At 35.5% G+C, this 15,232-nt stretch overlaps 1 protein-coding gene across 2 annotated transcripts in view; it reads right to left on the bottom strand.

Moving 5' to 3' along the window:
- Positions 1 to 15,232, bottom strand: part of LEPR (leptin receptor) — an 89,155-nt gene that overhangs the window by 8,359 nt on the left and 65,564 nt on the right. For both annotated transcript variants that reach the window (XM_030324219.1, XM_030324222.1), the window contains exons 16-19: positions 14,281 to 14,463; positions 12,772 to 12,867; positions 11,021 to 11,126; positions 9,759 to 9,834 (exon numbers count right to left, since the gene is read on the bottom strand). In XM_030324219.1, coding sequence (XP_030180079.1) covers positions 9,759 to 9,834; positions 11,021 to 11,126; positions 12,772 to 12,867; positions 14,281 to 14,463 — 461 coding nt within the window. The remainder of the gene's footprint in view (positions 1 to 9,758; positions 9,835 to 11,020; positions 11,127 to 12,771; positions 12,868 to 14,280; positions 14,464 to 15,232) is intronic.

Below are 15,232 nucleotides of genomic sequence, written 5' to 3'. Positions count from 1 at the left end.
GAATAAGATTTTGAATTCACTTCTAAAAGATGGAAAACAACCAGAAGAGTATAAACCAACGAGGATGAGCAAAGAAAGCTACAAACCAAAGTATCTCCAGAGCAGGCTGTGGCTGAAGAGAAAGGCAGTTTTCCCAGTTGAATCCAGTTGAGATGGTGAGTGACGAAATGGCAGGTAAAAGCAGGTAAATGAGTGAGTTGAGTGAAGAAATGAGTGAAGAAATGGCAGGTAAAAGAAGATATGAAGGAATGGGGCTCTTCCAGTTCTCTGTTGTATATGGAAGAGCCTTTATATTAGAACTACCTTCCACACCCAAATTGAGGTTTTGTTTTCAAAAGCAACTAAGGAGCTCTCCTGGGAGTTACTAAGCAGCTGTGGGGTAGTAGCGACTGTGAGTACATTTTCTTCTCAGCTAGCCAGAGCCCTATCTACCCACCCAGAGCAACAATCCCTGCCTATACACATTGGGCTCCCAATCAGCTCATCTACAGTTTCATTCTAAAACATTAAAGGAAACCAAATAATTACTAGATATTTAGGGAAAGTCTGAGATTAAAAAAAAAGAAAAGCCAATATAAACAAGAAGAAAATAGGATCCTGGCAGAAAGGGAATTCAGGGAAAAGGGAAAAAAAGAGAATTTTTCAAACAAACAATGATCCTTAAAATGGTCCTTCTAGTAAGATTTAAGAAAATATCATATATAAAACCAGAACAAAATACTCTGAAAAAAAAAGTTTGCAAATTTACAAATGTAATAGTAAATAAAAGTTCAACAGAAACACTAAAAGAATAGGATATGGCAAGGTCTCAATGTAAAACAAAACACAACAAAAGAACATATTAAAGTGATAAGAAATATAGAAGATCTATGCAAAGGGCTCAACATCTAACAAATACATATTCTAGAAAGAGAAAACAAAAGAAACAGGAAGAGAGGAAATCACAAAGAAATAATATAATTTCTTAGATAAGACAGAAGGCATGGAATTGAAAGTGTCTTCAAATGGTGACCAAGTTAAATGAAAAAGAACCTCCCAAGATCCATCGCTGAAATTTTAGAACACACAAATGGAGAGAATTTTTAAGTGCAAGAAAACTGCAAGTAACCAGTGAGGAGTAAAAATTAGAATGGCATCTGACTTCTCAGAAGCAATGCTGAGTGCTAGATGATGAGACAGGAATTGCTTCAAAGTTGAATTGGAAAGGTTTGTCCAATCTGGAAATGGCTACTCCACCAAACTAATGATCAATGAAGGCACAATGAAAAGAATTTCAGGCATGAAGAGACTCTGACTTAGCAAATAACATTTCTTAGGAGGTTACTTAAGGATGTAGTTAATCAAGAAAGAGGAAGGAAACGAACTTAGGAAGCAGCAATCACTCGAAACCAGTTAAGGAAAAATTCTGGGTGATGGCTCGTAGAAATTATAGAAAACACCTTATCCGGATTGAAGTAGGAGGATATAGGGTTTCCTGGGCAAAATACACTGGGAAAAGGTGTCCAGTGAAAAAGTTTGTATAATAGCAGCACACAGACATTCAAAAACACTTTGAAAGAAGCAATTAGCAGGCACCTGGGTGGCTCAGTCGGTTAAGCATCTGACTTTGGCTCAGGTCATGATCTGAGTTCAAGCCCCGTGCTGGGCTCTGTGCTGACAGCTCAGAGCCTGGAGCCTGCTTCAGATTCTGTGTCTCCCTCTCTGTCCCTCCCCTGCTCACCCTCTGTCTCTCTCTCAAAAATAAACATTACATTTTTATAAAGGCAATTAGAAACACTAGAAAAAGCAACAACAACCCCATAAAAACTAAAAACGAAGCCAACTAAAATTTGGCACAATTCTGACCAACAGGTGAAATATTTCTAATATCTTTTAAAAAAACATTCTCCTGTGACATTGGAACTACCAAGAAATGTCATCACGTATATTACTTGTTCTTCACGGAACAGTGTTTACATACCCATAGCCACCTAAATGCAGTTTACTGACTTTGTGTTTTTTACAATGATTATAGGACAAAACATGCTATCAATCCTGACTTAAAGCGAAGAGTTCTATTTACATAGACTGGGAGGTGGAGAGAGAAGGTAAGAGTGCTAATGTCTCTATTTAACAATAAAGCTCCCTAGAAGGGGAGCTCCTACAAGTGGCCTCTATTGATGGAAATAAATGGAATTTAAAAAGATTCTTCTGAGGTTGCAGAGTAATTACTGAAAAAAATGGGGAAAAAGCGACAACACAGTATGTCATAGGAGCGTGGGGAAAGGAGAACGGAAGGAAAAGTATGTGTATCAATAAATATTCATTATAGCCAGAAACCAATTGATCATGTCTACATTCCGTAGTGGTGTAAGCATATTATTTTTAGAAATATAAAGATGACTTGCCAGAAAAGTTAAAAGCAAACCAGTTTAAAGTAACGGCATTTGGAAAGCAAGACTAAGGATAGGTAGGGATGGAGGAGGACACTCTACTTTGCAACAAATGCTCTTCCATACTATTTCACTATTAAACCATGCACATTGATTACATGCTCATGCAAAAACTTATCTTTTTAAATAATGGGACATATACATCCCCAGAGAACAAAGAGATATTAACAACCATGTTTACAGCAGCATTGTTTGTAATGAATAGAAAAAGTTTGCAAACAACTTAAATATCCATAGGGGGAATGGACATATGAATTATGATATATTTATAGGATGGAATACAATCGGCCAGTCCACATAGCTGAACTCCGTTAATGGCATCAACATGGAAAGATCTCAAAAAACAATGCTTAGAACAAAAATAATTTTTGAATGACATGGAAGGCATGATAACATTAATTAATTAATGCCAAAAGTATTATTGTTCATTGGTCATGGATACACATATACAGATACAGTAAAGTACAAAAGCACAAACTAGACAAATACATACTATATTCTTGAAAGTCGGTGCCCCTAAAAAGGGAAGGAGGGACCAAAACGAATGAGAGGAATAAGCAGGACAAACTTTATCTTAACTTTTATCAATAAAAAAATATGAGGCAAATATGGATTTTTGATTAATTATAAACAAAAGGGAATGAGAATGATAGCTTAAAAAATGGAAGAGATTACTTTTAGGGAATATTTTAGAAACCAGGATGGATATCTAAAGAATTACAAGTATAGATTACTTTCATAAAAACCAATGCTCAAAGTAATCTGAATGTGAAGAACAAATTAAGGAAAATATTTCACATAAAAAATTATCTCCTTAAAAAATACTGTCATTGTTTTTAACAACAATGGACTACCACAGTGTTTGCTTTGCAACACGTTGTGGGTTTTTTGTTTGTTGTTTCCTTTTGTTTTAGAATTGGATATATCACCCTTTGCTTATCCATTCAGCATTTGATGGATATTAAAAAATATGGCTTGTTGCCACATTTTGGCCATTATAAACAATGTTGTTATGAACATTCATGTATAAATCTCCACGTAAATACATGATTTCATTTCTATTGGATACATACCTAGCAGTGGAATTATTGGGTCATATGGTAACTCTATGTTGAACCATTAAGACCATTTTCCAAAAGGGCTGCATCATTTTTTTTAAGTGTATTTATTTACTTCAAGAAAAAGAGAGCATGAGCAGGGGGAGGGGCAGACAGAGAGAGAAAGAGAGAATCCCAAGCAGGCTCTGTGCTGTTAGCACAGAAAGGGCTGCATCAGTTTACTTTCCCACTGGCAGTGTATGAGTTCTAATTTCTCCATGTTCTCACCAACACTTACCATCTTTTTGATTATAGCCATTCTAGCCAGTGTAAAGTGGTATCTTGTGTTTTTGGCTTGTATTTCCCCAATGTTGAACATATATGCATTAGTGCTTATTTTTCACTTACATGTCTTCTTTGCAAAAATATCTATTCAGGGGCTCCTGGGTGGCTCAGTCAGTTAAGCGTCCGACTTCGGCTCAGGTCATGATCTCACAGTTTGTGAGTTCGAGCCCTGCATCAGGCTCTGTGCTGACAGCTCAGAGTCTGCAGCCTACTTTGGATCCTGTGTCTACCTCTCTCTCTACCCCTTGCCCACTCACGTCTCAAAAATAAACATTTAAAAATATTTTTAGGGGCGCCTGGGTGGCGCAGTCGGTTAAGCGTCCGACTTCAACCAGGTCACGATCTCGCGGTCCGTGAGTTCGAGCCCCGCGTCGGGCTCTGGGCGGATGGCTCAGAGCCTGGAGCCCGTTTCCGGTTCTGTGTCTCCCTCTCTCTCTGCCCCTCCCCCATTCATGCTCTGTCTCTCTCTGTCCCAAAAATAAATAAACGTTGAAAAAAAAAATTAAAAATATTTTTAAATGTCTATTCAGATTTTTACCCATTTTTAGAATTTTGTTAAAATATATATAAGATTTACCATTTCAATTATTTTTAGGTGTACAATTAATGGCACTAGTTAAATTAAGTAATACATTTGTTAATATGGAACTGATGGCAAGGGTAGCAGTTTGAGTCCAATGGACTGGGTTTAACGAAGGTTTATACAAGTACAGGATAGATGATCAAGACAAGCCACTGAACCACTCTGAGACTCAGTATGGTCATCATAAAATTTAAGACGGTTAGGCCTATGAGAATTAAATAAAATAAAATATGAAAGTGAAGAGCCAATAGTAAATTTGCCGTACCCTTTTTAGAAATTAGTATGAATTACACTATATTATTTTTCTCTATTAGACTAAAAACTATTATTTTTAGTTATTTAGGAGATAAAGTAGAAAATGAGATTTTTCTTAAGTTATTGAATTTTAGAAGATTAAATGTTTACCATTAGTAAAATCCTTTGAAATTATATTCTTCACTCTTCAAATATGGCCATTATATTCCAAAAATTCCTTTATTCCTGATTATGTTTTCTGTGTACCTATTAATCCCTAGAAATAAATTATGCATCTTAAGGACTAGTTGTGCTCAAATAATATCTTATAAGATTATATAAAGTCAAATATCTGCAGAGGGGGGAAAAATCGGTCTTACAAATAAGGATATTCACACCCACTTTAAGTATCCTAAAAATTCTTCACACTTCTTTATTTTACCAGAACATAGGAAATTTTAGTGGTATTTCAGTCTCCTTGTATATAATGTCTGTCAGATGATCTGCTGCAGCTTTGTGCTCATTTTCATCATGTCCATGTGAGACAGGGGAGCACACAGTCTACAAATATTTACTGACCCGACCTCTACCCATCAAGTGGTTCCTTTGCACACACCATTTTCTGGAAAGGAAAAGACATTTGGTGCAGGCTCAAACTGCATTTGCTGAGATGGGCCTGATCATTTCCCTGCCCTGGTAAACACTTAGAAACCATTTTCATGGTGGTGCATAGGGAAGATTTCAGAGCTTCACATGTTGAAGACAGAATATTTTAGCTTCCCCTAAAGCGACAGTGAGATGGTTATTCTCTGCATTCATATATACTTGTATAGTGAAGCTTTAAAATTTTTGCTTATATAGGTAGTTTTTCTGACCAAAAAAAAAAAAAAGCTCATATTAAAAGAAAGAACCCTTCATATTTAAGAAAATTAAATATTACATTGTAATTAAAAACTACACTGTCTTTTAATCTCCCTATTTTCAGTTTGTGAATGTGCTATGATCCTTTCTACCTCAGGGCTTTACATTTGCAGGTGGCTTTGCCTGGGCTCTACCTCTCCACCACAAAATCTATTTAATGACTACGCATCTTCCAGAGCTTAGGTCAATTGTCGCTTTCCTACCTTCACCCTCTCGTCCCCATCCATCCCACACACTAAGTTCAGCAAAATGGATCCTTTTCTTTAACAACATGTTGTTTATAATTATTAGTATATCATATAGATCATATATATATTATTATTATTTTCATTATCATTGATTGATGCTTATCTTCCCCACTAGACCATTCACTCTAGGAGTTTCTGTTTTCTAGTCATTACAACCTGAAGATATTGCATAGTGACTAGCAAAGAATAGGTATTCAATAAATAGCCCATGAGTGAATGAGTGAAATTAATGAATTTTAAAATGAATCAACTATTTTGGAGATGGTAAAGAAGACAAGTTCTTTCTATTCTGCTTTCCACCCAGCCACTCCTTTATGATCTGTCTTATTTCCCAGATACTAAGGAAAATCTCTTAAAAATTTGTTTTCCAAGATCCAAGCAATATCCTAGACTTACATATAAATACTCACTATGTGCTTATTGAATGAATGAATGAACGACAAATAAATATATATGTCTGAAATATCCCTATAGCTACAAAAATGTTACTATATGAATTTACAATGGAAGAGAGAGGAGAGGAATAAATATTTTACAAATTAAAAAAATATCATGACTTCTGTTTAGTGAAAGGGGAGTAAGGGCTTACAGCGAGTAAGTGCATAGCTGAGAGAGGTATGGGGCTAGATGGACTCAAAACAAAGTGAAGTTTCTATAAAGAGAATGATCATCTTTAAAACTAGTGCTACCTGGTCTGAAGATAAGACAGTGTCATAGACCAATGGAATAGAATAGAGACTCCAGAATTGGACCCACAAATGTATGGCCAACTAATCTTTGACAAAGCAGGAAAGAGTATCCAATGGGAAAAAGACAGTCTCTTTAACAAATGGTGCTGGGAGAACTGGACAGCAACATGTACAAGAATGAAACTAGACTACTTTCTTACACGATTCACAAAAATAAACTCAAAATGGATGAAGGACCTGAATGTGAGACAGGAAACCATCACAACCCTAGAGGAGAAAGCAGGAAAAAACCTCTCTGACCTCAGCCGCAGCAATTTCTTTCTCAACACATCTCCAAAGGCAAGGGAATTAAAAACAAAAATGAACTACTGGGACCTCATCAAGATAAAAGCTTCTACACTGCAAAGGAAACAATCAACAAAACTAAAAGGCAACCAATGGAATGGGAAAAGATATTTGCAAATGACATATCGGACAAAGGGCTAGTATCCAAAATCTATAAAGAACTCACCAAACTCCACACCCAAAAAACAAATAATCCAGTGAAGAAATGGGCAAAAGACATGAATAGACACTTTTCTAAAGAAAACATCCAGATGGCCAACAGGCACATGAAAAGATGTTCAATGTCACTCCTCATCAAGGGAATACAAATCAAAACCACACTGAGATACCACCTCAGGCCAAAGAGACTAAAATGAACAAATCAGGAGACTATAGATGCTGGCAAGGATGTGGAGAAACAGGAACCCTCTTGCAGTGCTGGTGGGAATGCAAACTGGTGCAGCTGCTCTGGAAAACAGTGTGGAGGTTTCTCAAAAAATTAAAAATAGATCTACCCTATGACCCAGCAATAGCACTGCTAGGAATTTATCCAAGGGATACAGGAGTGCTGATACACAGGGGCACTTGTACCCCAATATTTATAGCAGCACTTTCAACAATAGCCAAATTATGGGAAGAGCCTAAATGTCCATCAACTGAAAAATGGATAAAGAAGATGTGGTTTATATATACAATGGAATACTACTTGGCAATGAGAAAGAATGAAATCTGGCCATTTGCAGCAACGTGAACAGAACAGAGGGTATTATACTAAGTGAAATAAGTCAGGCAGAGAAAGACAAATACCATATGTTTTCACCTATATGTGGATCCTGGGAAACTTAACAGAAGACCATGGGGGAGGGGAAGGGGAAAAAAAATTACAGAGAGGGAGGGAGGCAAACCATAAGAGACTCTTAAATACTGAGAACAAACTGAGGGTTGATGGCGGGTGGGGGAGAGGGGAAAGTGGGTGATGGGCATTGAGGAGGGCATTTGTTGGGATGAGCACTGAGTGTTGTATGGAAACCAATTTGACAATAAATTATATTTAATATAAAAAAGACTGTAATTTCTGCTGAAAGATTACAATTTAATTGTTTGCACTGTTATATCTACAATATTACATATTTGTTCATTTGTTCATCGATAAGCTGTAGAGCAGTGTTTTTCTAACCTCAAGTCATAGGCCATTAGTATGTGAAATAAACGTACTGGGTTGCAATCAGTATTTTTTAAAACAAAACAGAATTTTGAAAATAGCACTGCATATAATAAAATCACTTTGACATCTTTTTTCAGTTTTGCATATCTACATCTATGCATGTACTGGGCTGCAAGGTAAGGCATATTTCTTACTGTGGGTCATGGTCAAAAAAAAAAAAAAATTGAAAGCCACCGCTAGAGAGAAAAAGAACTAATGGAGCAGGCTCCACTGTGAGACAAATAGGCAAGCCAAGCCAGGTTCTAAAATAAATCACCTAATCACTATGCGCTTCAGGTTTTTTCTTCTATAAAACGGAGATAATGATACTTACCCCACAGTGTAACTGAAAGAATAATAATTTAAAACATCTAAATATGTAAAATAATGATAACTAATAGTTATTGAAACTTAACTATGTTACAAGTACCATCTTCTTCAATCCCCAAAACAATCTTATGATGTAAGTTCTATTAAACTTCATTTTACAGGAAACTGAGATACTGCAGATTGAAGCATATACGACTATGTCTCAGTGATTTGCACATATATAAGCAGACACTCTTATGAATTACCAGCAATGCTTTACTGAATCTTCAATTTCATACTTCACATGCAGCAGGAAGTCAGTCAATATTTGTGAGGGGTAAAATACTCCCCAGGAATTCAGAGAACTTTTCACAGAAATTAAACAGTAAAATGCTCTGGGAACTTAGAGGGAGAGAAATTCTGAACTACTTTTGTTAAAGGAAGGTTTGGGGAAAGGGGCCTAGAAGGGCAAGGTCTTCACTGACATGGTGGGGCTGTAGAGGTAAAGGGAACAGTAAAGGCATGACCAAGGCCCAGGGACAGAAGAGATAGGTTATGTAAGTTGATAACAGATTGTAGACAGAAGTCATTGAGTGCTAGCTTAAAGGGACTGTACTTTATCTTGTAGCTAAAAGGAAACCAGTGAAGACTTTTCAACAGTGACTAATAATAAAGATGCAATCATTGAGACTGCTTAATAACCTCCATATGACTGATATTTAAAACAGCATGTTGATATTTGGACATGAAAACTGAATTCTATTTTCTCAATTTTATGGGTGGAAAACCAACCTGGCTTCAAGGGAAACTACAAGAACTAATGAAATATTAAACACTAGAGGTTTCTAAGAAATTCTATCATAGATGTAAGTACAAATTATTTTATTGTAGCTAATTCATAAAGTACTTTAGCTTGAAAAAAAAAACCAATGTACTTAAATGTAAGTTTTATTATGATAATTATATTTTTCAGGTTGTGGTGTTTGAGGCCACAATTATTTTTATAGTTTTTAATTGATTTAAATAATTATGGAAATAATTACAGGGATTAAAAATATTGATTCCAGCTTTTACCTAAAGACAATCAATTTATACCAAAAAAGTATATCCAAATATCTGTTCTTCATCATATTTAACTCTTAACATTCTAATATTTATTTTATTATATACTGTGATACAGATATATATTTAATGCCCACATGATAAACTACCTACTGAATTTTGTTTCATGCTGGTTTTAAATCTCTGCATCTTGCTATTCTTAAAAATATGTAATTAAATTAAAGAGAACCCATATTTAAATGAATACAATAAGACTTAAACCATACCCTTAAAATATTTTAAACCTTAATAATGTTTGAAGCTATATAAGGCATATAGCATTTAAATGCAATCTTATATATTTTGGGTTAAAAAAAATTGAAAAAGGGACCTTCTGAAAATTAAGTCCTTGTGCCCAGGAACAGTTCTTGGGGTTTGGAACATCTTCCCAAAACATCTTTTTCATTCTGCAAAGGATAAATAACAAAACATTCATACTGAAAATGTTCACAGTTAATGAGTGCACAAACTAGAAATTAATCACTTATGTCTCAGTAGGGCTTGATTCATTTCAGATACTATCCCATGAAGATTTCCACAACGTTCTGTCTAGATCAAATCTAATAACCAGTATAATAATAAAAATAACCAACACTATTTGAAAGCTCTATGACAGGCACTGTGCTGAACACTTGGCATGGATTTTTTTTGGAGAAAATAATATATTAAAAGTGGCCATCGATTGAATTTCAGAAACAATTCCACTTGATATGGCCTCATCAGCTCACTTGACTGAAAGATATATTCAGATTCTAAAACCTCCTGTCCCTCTTTTCTGCTATAAGACAAAAGTTTCTGTAGAGATTTGGCATGTGTGAAATAATATCATTGGTCCGGACCTCTCAGCACACAGGGATGGGGCACCCACAGAACCACAAGAAATTCAAGGTTATTTGCCAAACAAGGCTATTTGCCAAACTGGGGAGCCGTGCAGTGCTGATTTTTAAAAATGAACTGTCCACTCCAGGTAAATCTTCATCACTAAAAGTCCTCAACCCAAAATCTACAACTCTAAAAGTCATTTTTGCCGTATCTGAGAACATACTGCTTAGGATATCCTGTTATAAGCCTGTTATTTCCTGAATGTATTTACATTTTAAAAATGAATTTCTGGGGTGCCTGGGTGGCTCAGTCATTTTAGCGTCCAAATTCAGCTCAGGTCATGATCTCACAGTTTGTAAGTTTGAGCCCTGCATTGGGCTCTCCACTCTCAATGTAGAACCTGCTTCAGATCTTTGATCCTCTATTTCCCTCTCTCTCTGCCCATCCCCTGCTCGTGTACACTCTCCCTCTCTGTCTCTCAAAAATAAAGATTAAAAAATAATAATAAATAAATAAATAAATAGATAGATAGATGGATAAATAAATAAATAAATAAATAATGAATTTCTTCCATGATGCTTATGTGGTACTAGCAAAACAGAATGTGGTTTCCTGAAAACAGGCCTTTTCTTTTTAGGCTATCGTAATTGTATACTGAATACACATAAACATATCTAGCATACTTTAATGTTTCTGATTTGGGGTTTAAATTAAGGTTTAAATATTCTCAAGGGCTTTTTTCATAAAGATTTTTCACATCAAATACATTACCTTTGGTGTGATATTAATAATGTTCCAAGCAATAAGATTGAAGAGGAAATAATTATTGGCACAATTACATATAGACCTGCATCATTCTGGCGTTTTTCAATATCATCTGAAAAAGACATACAATTCACACGATTCGGAAGCTTGAGAAAATAATGACATCTTTCTGTATCAATAATTACAATAGACTTTTTTTCTGATTTTATCATAAATCTGTATTACTTAAAGATATAAAAATAAGAAAAAGATAAACTATAATTATGGTCACATTAATAACATGATTATTTTGTTCAGAATTATGTTTACTGTAATTTAGCAAAACATTTTTTCAAAATTATTTCTTTGCCAATTCCATTTGATCACCTTAGGTTATATAAGTCAAAGTACCAATTAAAGTTCTGATGACTCTGTCTCAGCATCTGCTTCTAGAGAAGCCTACTTACAACACCTGCCAATGTCTACCTTGTTCACTACATACACATTGACCTTGCTTTTCTCGAGCTACCAAATATACTTGCTCTTCAGAAACTTTGCACTTGCTAACCTTTGCCTGAAATGTCTTCTTTTGTACTTGTAGGTCTTGACTTAAATGTCATCTGCGCAGAGAAAAAGACCAATTCTGGGCATCCTAACTAAAGCAGCACTTTTTTTTAAATGTTTATTTTTGAGAAAGAGAGAGAGAATGTGTGAGCGGGGGAGGGACAGAGAGACAGGGAGACAGAAGATCCGAATTGGGCTCTGCACTGACAGCAGAGAACCCTACACAGAGCGCACACTCACAAGCCATGAGAACATGACCTCAGCTGAAGCCAGACGCTTACCCTACTGAGACCACCCCCCCCCCGCAACAAGGAGCCCCTAAAGAACCACACTTTAACTCATCTTACTTTTATTTTGCTTCATGGCACTTACTTCTATCTGCTGTTATATTATACATGATTTGTTTACTGTCATTCCCATTAGAGCACTGGGGTTTAAGCTCCATGAGTACAGAGACTGATGTTTACTGTTCAATCCCCAGTTCTTGTGCCCAACATGTATTTGCCAAATAATGAATGAATTTTTATAATTATTTTAATTCTGAAACCAGGAAAAATATTTCTCTCTTCAACTTCATCATTAGGTTGCTTCAATTTGAAGACAATGTGAACAGTAATAGCAAAATCAAAATGTTAATACTCCAACCATGGTAAGATGAATCAGAAATTTAAGAGGAACAGTGAATTTATTTCTATAACTACCTTTCTAGTTTTATTTTTAGGGAACAAAATGTTTCCTTTAAAAGACTGATTAAAATTTAAAGGATCATAAGTATATACCCCCAAACATATTACTTGGGGTAGATACATTTATATGAATTGTACAGAAAAGTCCTATTTTTCCAAGTAGTCTTTCTGATGATGTATTTTATTGTACAGCTGCATATCTCCCTTTATTTTGTTTCCATTACCTTTTTATCCAATTTGAGACTGAAAAATTTAATTTCCAATACGAGAATACAATACCATGCTTGGCTGTTCTCCTTCTTACTACCACCAGGGAACCATACACTCCTACTGCAATCACTCCCTGACACATCTATGTAAGACTCTGGACTCTTCCATGACTTCATCAAAAAGAATATAATCAGATGGCAATATAACTGCTAACTGAGTAGGAAACCACACATCTGTGTAAAAAGATGGCAATATAACTGCTAACTGAGCAGGAAACCACACATCTGTGTAAAAAGAAACCAAAAGGAAAAAATTTACCTGGGGTAAAACTATTAATTATCTTCGGTTTCCCCACTCCTTCCATAAATACTGGGTAAAGACTGAATTGATACTTCTCGATGGGGATAAAATGATCTGAGGAGAAAAATTTATTGAAGGGTCATTCCCACTGAATTAATATTAATGACTAAAACTTATATAAAAAAATTTTAGGTGACTCTCCTATATTTCCACACCTAGAAATTTAGTTATTTATGGATCGAAACTGATGACTAAGCAAGTTTCAAAAATAACCTAAGCATTCCAAATTCTCCTAGTAATGACAATACTTTGTAACTAATTTTTGAAAATATTACCCAGAGACAGAAGATTGCAATTTTCAAAGGCACGTTCCAATGATTACCAATTTGTTCAAGCTCATAGGATATGAGCTTCCAGTTTCCCTTTCCAGGACAATATGCCCTACCTCCTCTCCCATATCCCCAAAGCTAGCAACATTCCTCTTTCATATGCATTTAGTTTACTTAGTTTCCCTATTCAAGGCAGCTGTGAGACTAAAGTCTTATGAAATGCAAAGTAGGGGCAGGGACCAGGAGTCCCCGTGCTTATCCAGCCCCCCACCCCGCCCCCCATCAAGGGAACAACGATCTGTATAACAAAGCTCAAAACAAATCTATCAGTGATGTATCATTTTTACAAATGTTGATAATATATAAATATTCCACAAGGGATCAATCTCTTTGAAGCCTAAATTATATATTCCCATAATTTAAATAAAAGCACAGAAAATAATCATCTGGACCACAGTGGTAATGAACTGAATTTAGTTCTCTATCAATTGTTTCTATGTGTCCTGATGCTAGGGTCTTTGGAATGCAACTGAAGTATAAGTCTCTGGAGTGATACTGTATTGTCGGATCATGGTAATCATTAGCTTCCCTACTTCAACCTTACTCAGACTTGGAGATACTGTATTATGCAGTTTAATCACCTCCTGGGGCAACTGGTCTACTCTGGGGAGTTTATATTGCCTACATCACCAAGTCCTACATTTTTAGACCTTCAGCCTGGCATTCCCACTCTCCACTAGTGGCATTATATGTTGGTACACATATTTGGGAAAACAATTTGGTGGTAGATAGTAAAAGCCATTAAAAAATAGTCTAGAAAAAAAAAGGTAAAGCTAGAAGCAACATAAATGTTCTCAAAAAAATAAATGGTTTAAGTAGACTTTAGAATAAGATCCTATATGATCATTAAAAATATGGTTAAAAGGATTGGGGAGAAAAGAGAAACATGCTTGTGATATATCAAAGGAACAAATCAGAAAAAAAGTTGATAGATGATATGATTACAACTGTAAAATATTTTAAAAGGATCAAATGAAATAGAATTGAATGTTTATGATAAAGGGATAGAATTATATGTAGTAAGATGGCAGTATCATCTATATTTTTTAAGTTTTCATTAACTGGCTATGTTATTTGAATTAATAATCACTCTCCTACTACTCCATAAGAGAAACTTATTAAAGTACAGCAAACTTACCATGAATATAATATTTCTTAAAGGATGAAGGGATTCTAAGCCATTTAGTTTCACTGTCTTCATTAAGAATTTTCCACTCAGTAATAAAATACATCAGAGAGTAATCACTGGGTGATAATTTCCAGGAAAGAAACACACAACTGCTGTTTAAAGGATAAGCACTGAGTGACTGCACGGTATTTACTGAGGGGAAAAGAAGGAAATTTGTTTTTAAATTCAAAATTAATGTAAAAAATCAAATACCCTCAAGGCACATATAACCTATTAGACAAAAGGAGAAGGAAGAGAAGGCTGATATTTATATAAATAAATACAATACAATTATTTTTGTACCACAGAGTCATGTATGCAGAAAGATGTGGGAATATATGCTATTGAGGAAAAACCAAAAACGGGATTTTGGATAGAGTCAAGGAAGTTGCTCGCCACTGTAATACTGCCCAAGCTTATTAATCATCCTCTCTACTTCTCTCCAAACTCTTCTCTCCTGCTGATGGAGTTGTGCTTTCAAAGAACAAATCTGATCATTTAACACCCTCCTCACAGAGTCTCACTTAAAAGCCTCCACTGGAGGGGTGCCTGGGTAGCTCAGTGATTTGAGCATCCGACTCTTGATCTCAGCTCAGGTCTTGATCTCAGGGTTGTGAGTTCAAGCCCCACAATGGACTCTGTGCTGGGCATGAAGCCTACTTATAAAAAAATCCTCCACTGTATTTCCATATGTGAGGATAAAATTCCTTCATGTCCTCTCCTATGCCACAAGGACTTTCCGTCAGACTCGTCCTCTCTCAAGAGCCAATGCTCTTTTGGGGAAGTTTCATTCCTATACTGCTTGCTTAAGAAAGCCTCTCTAAGCCTCAATACCAAGTCAGGTTCCTATTTTATTTTCTTTTATAAAATTATATTCCTCTCCTGGGAACATTTATCTCAGTTTGTAAATAAGCATCAACTT

The sequence above is a fragment of the Lynx canadensis genome, chromosome C1 (genome assembly GCF_007474595.2).
Source record: "Lynx canadensis isolate LIC74 chromosome C1, mLynCan4.pri.v2, whole genome shotgun sequence".
NCBI classification, from domain to species: Eukaryota; Metazoa; Chordata; class Mammalia; order Carnivora; family Felidae; genus Lynx; species Lynx canadensis.
This window is presented reverse-complemented; position numbering and strand designations above follow the sequence as displayed.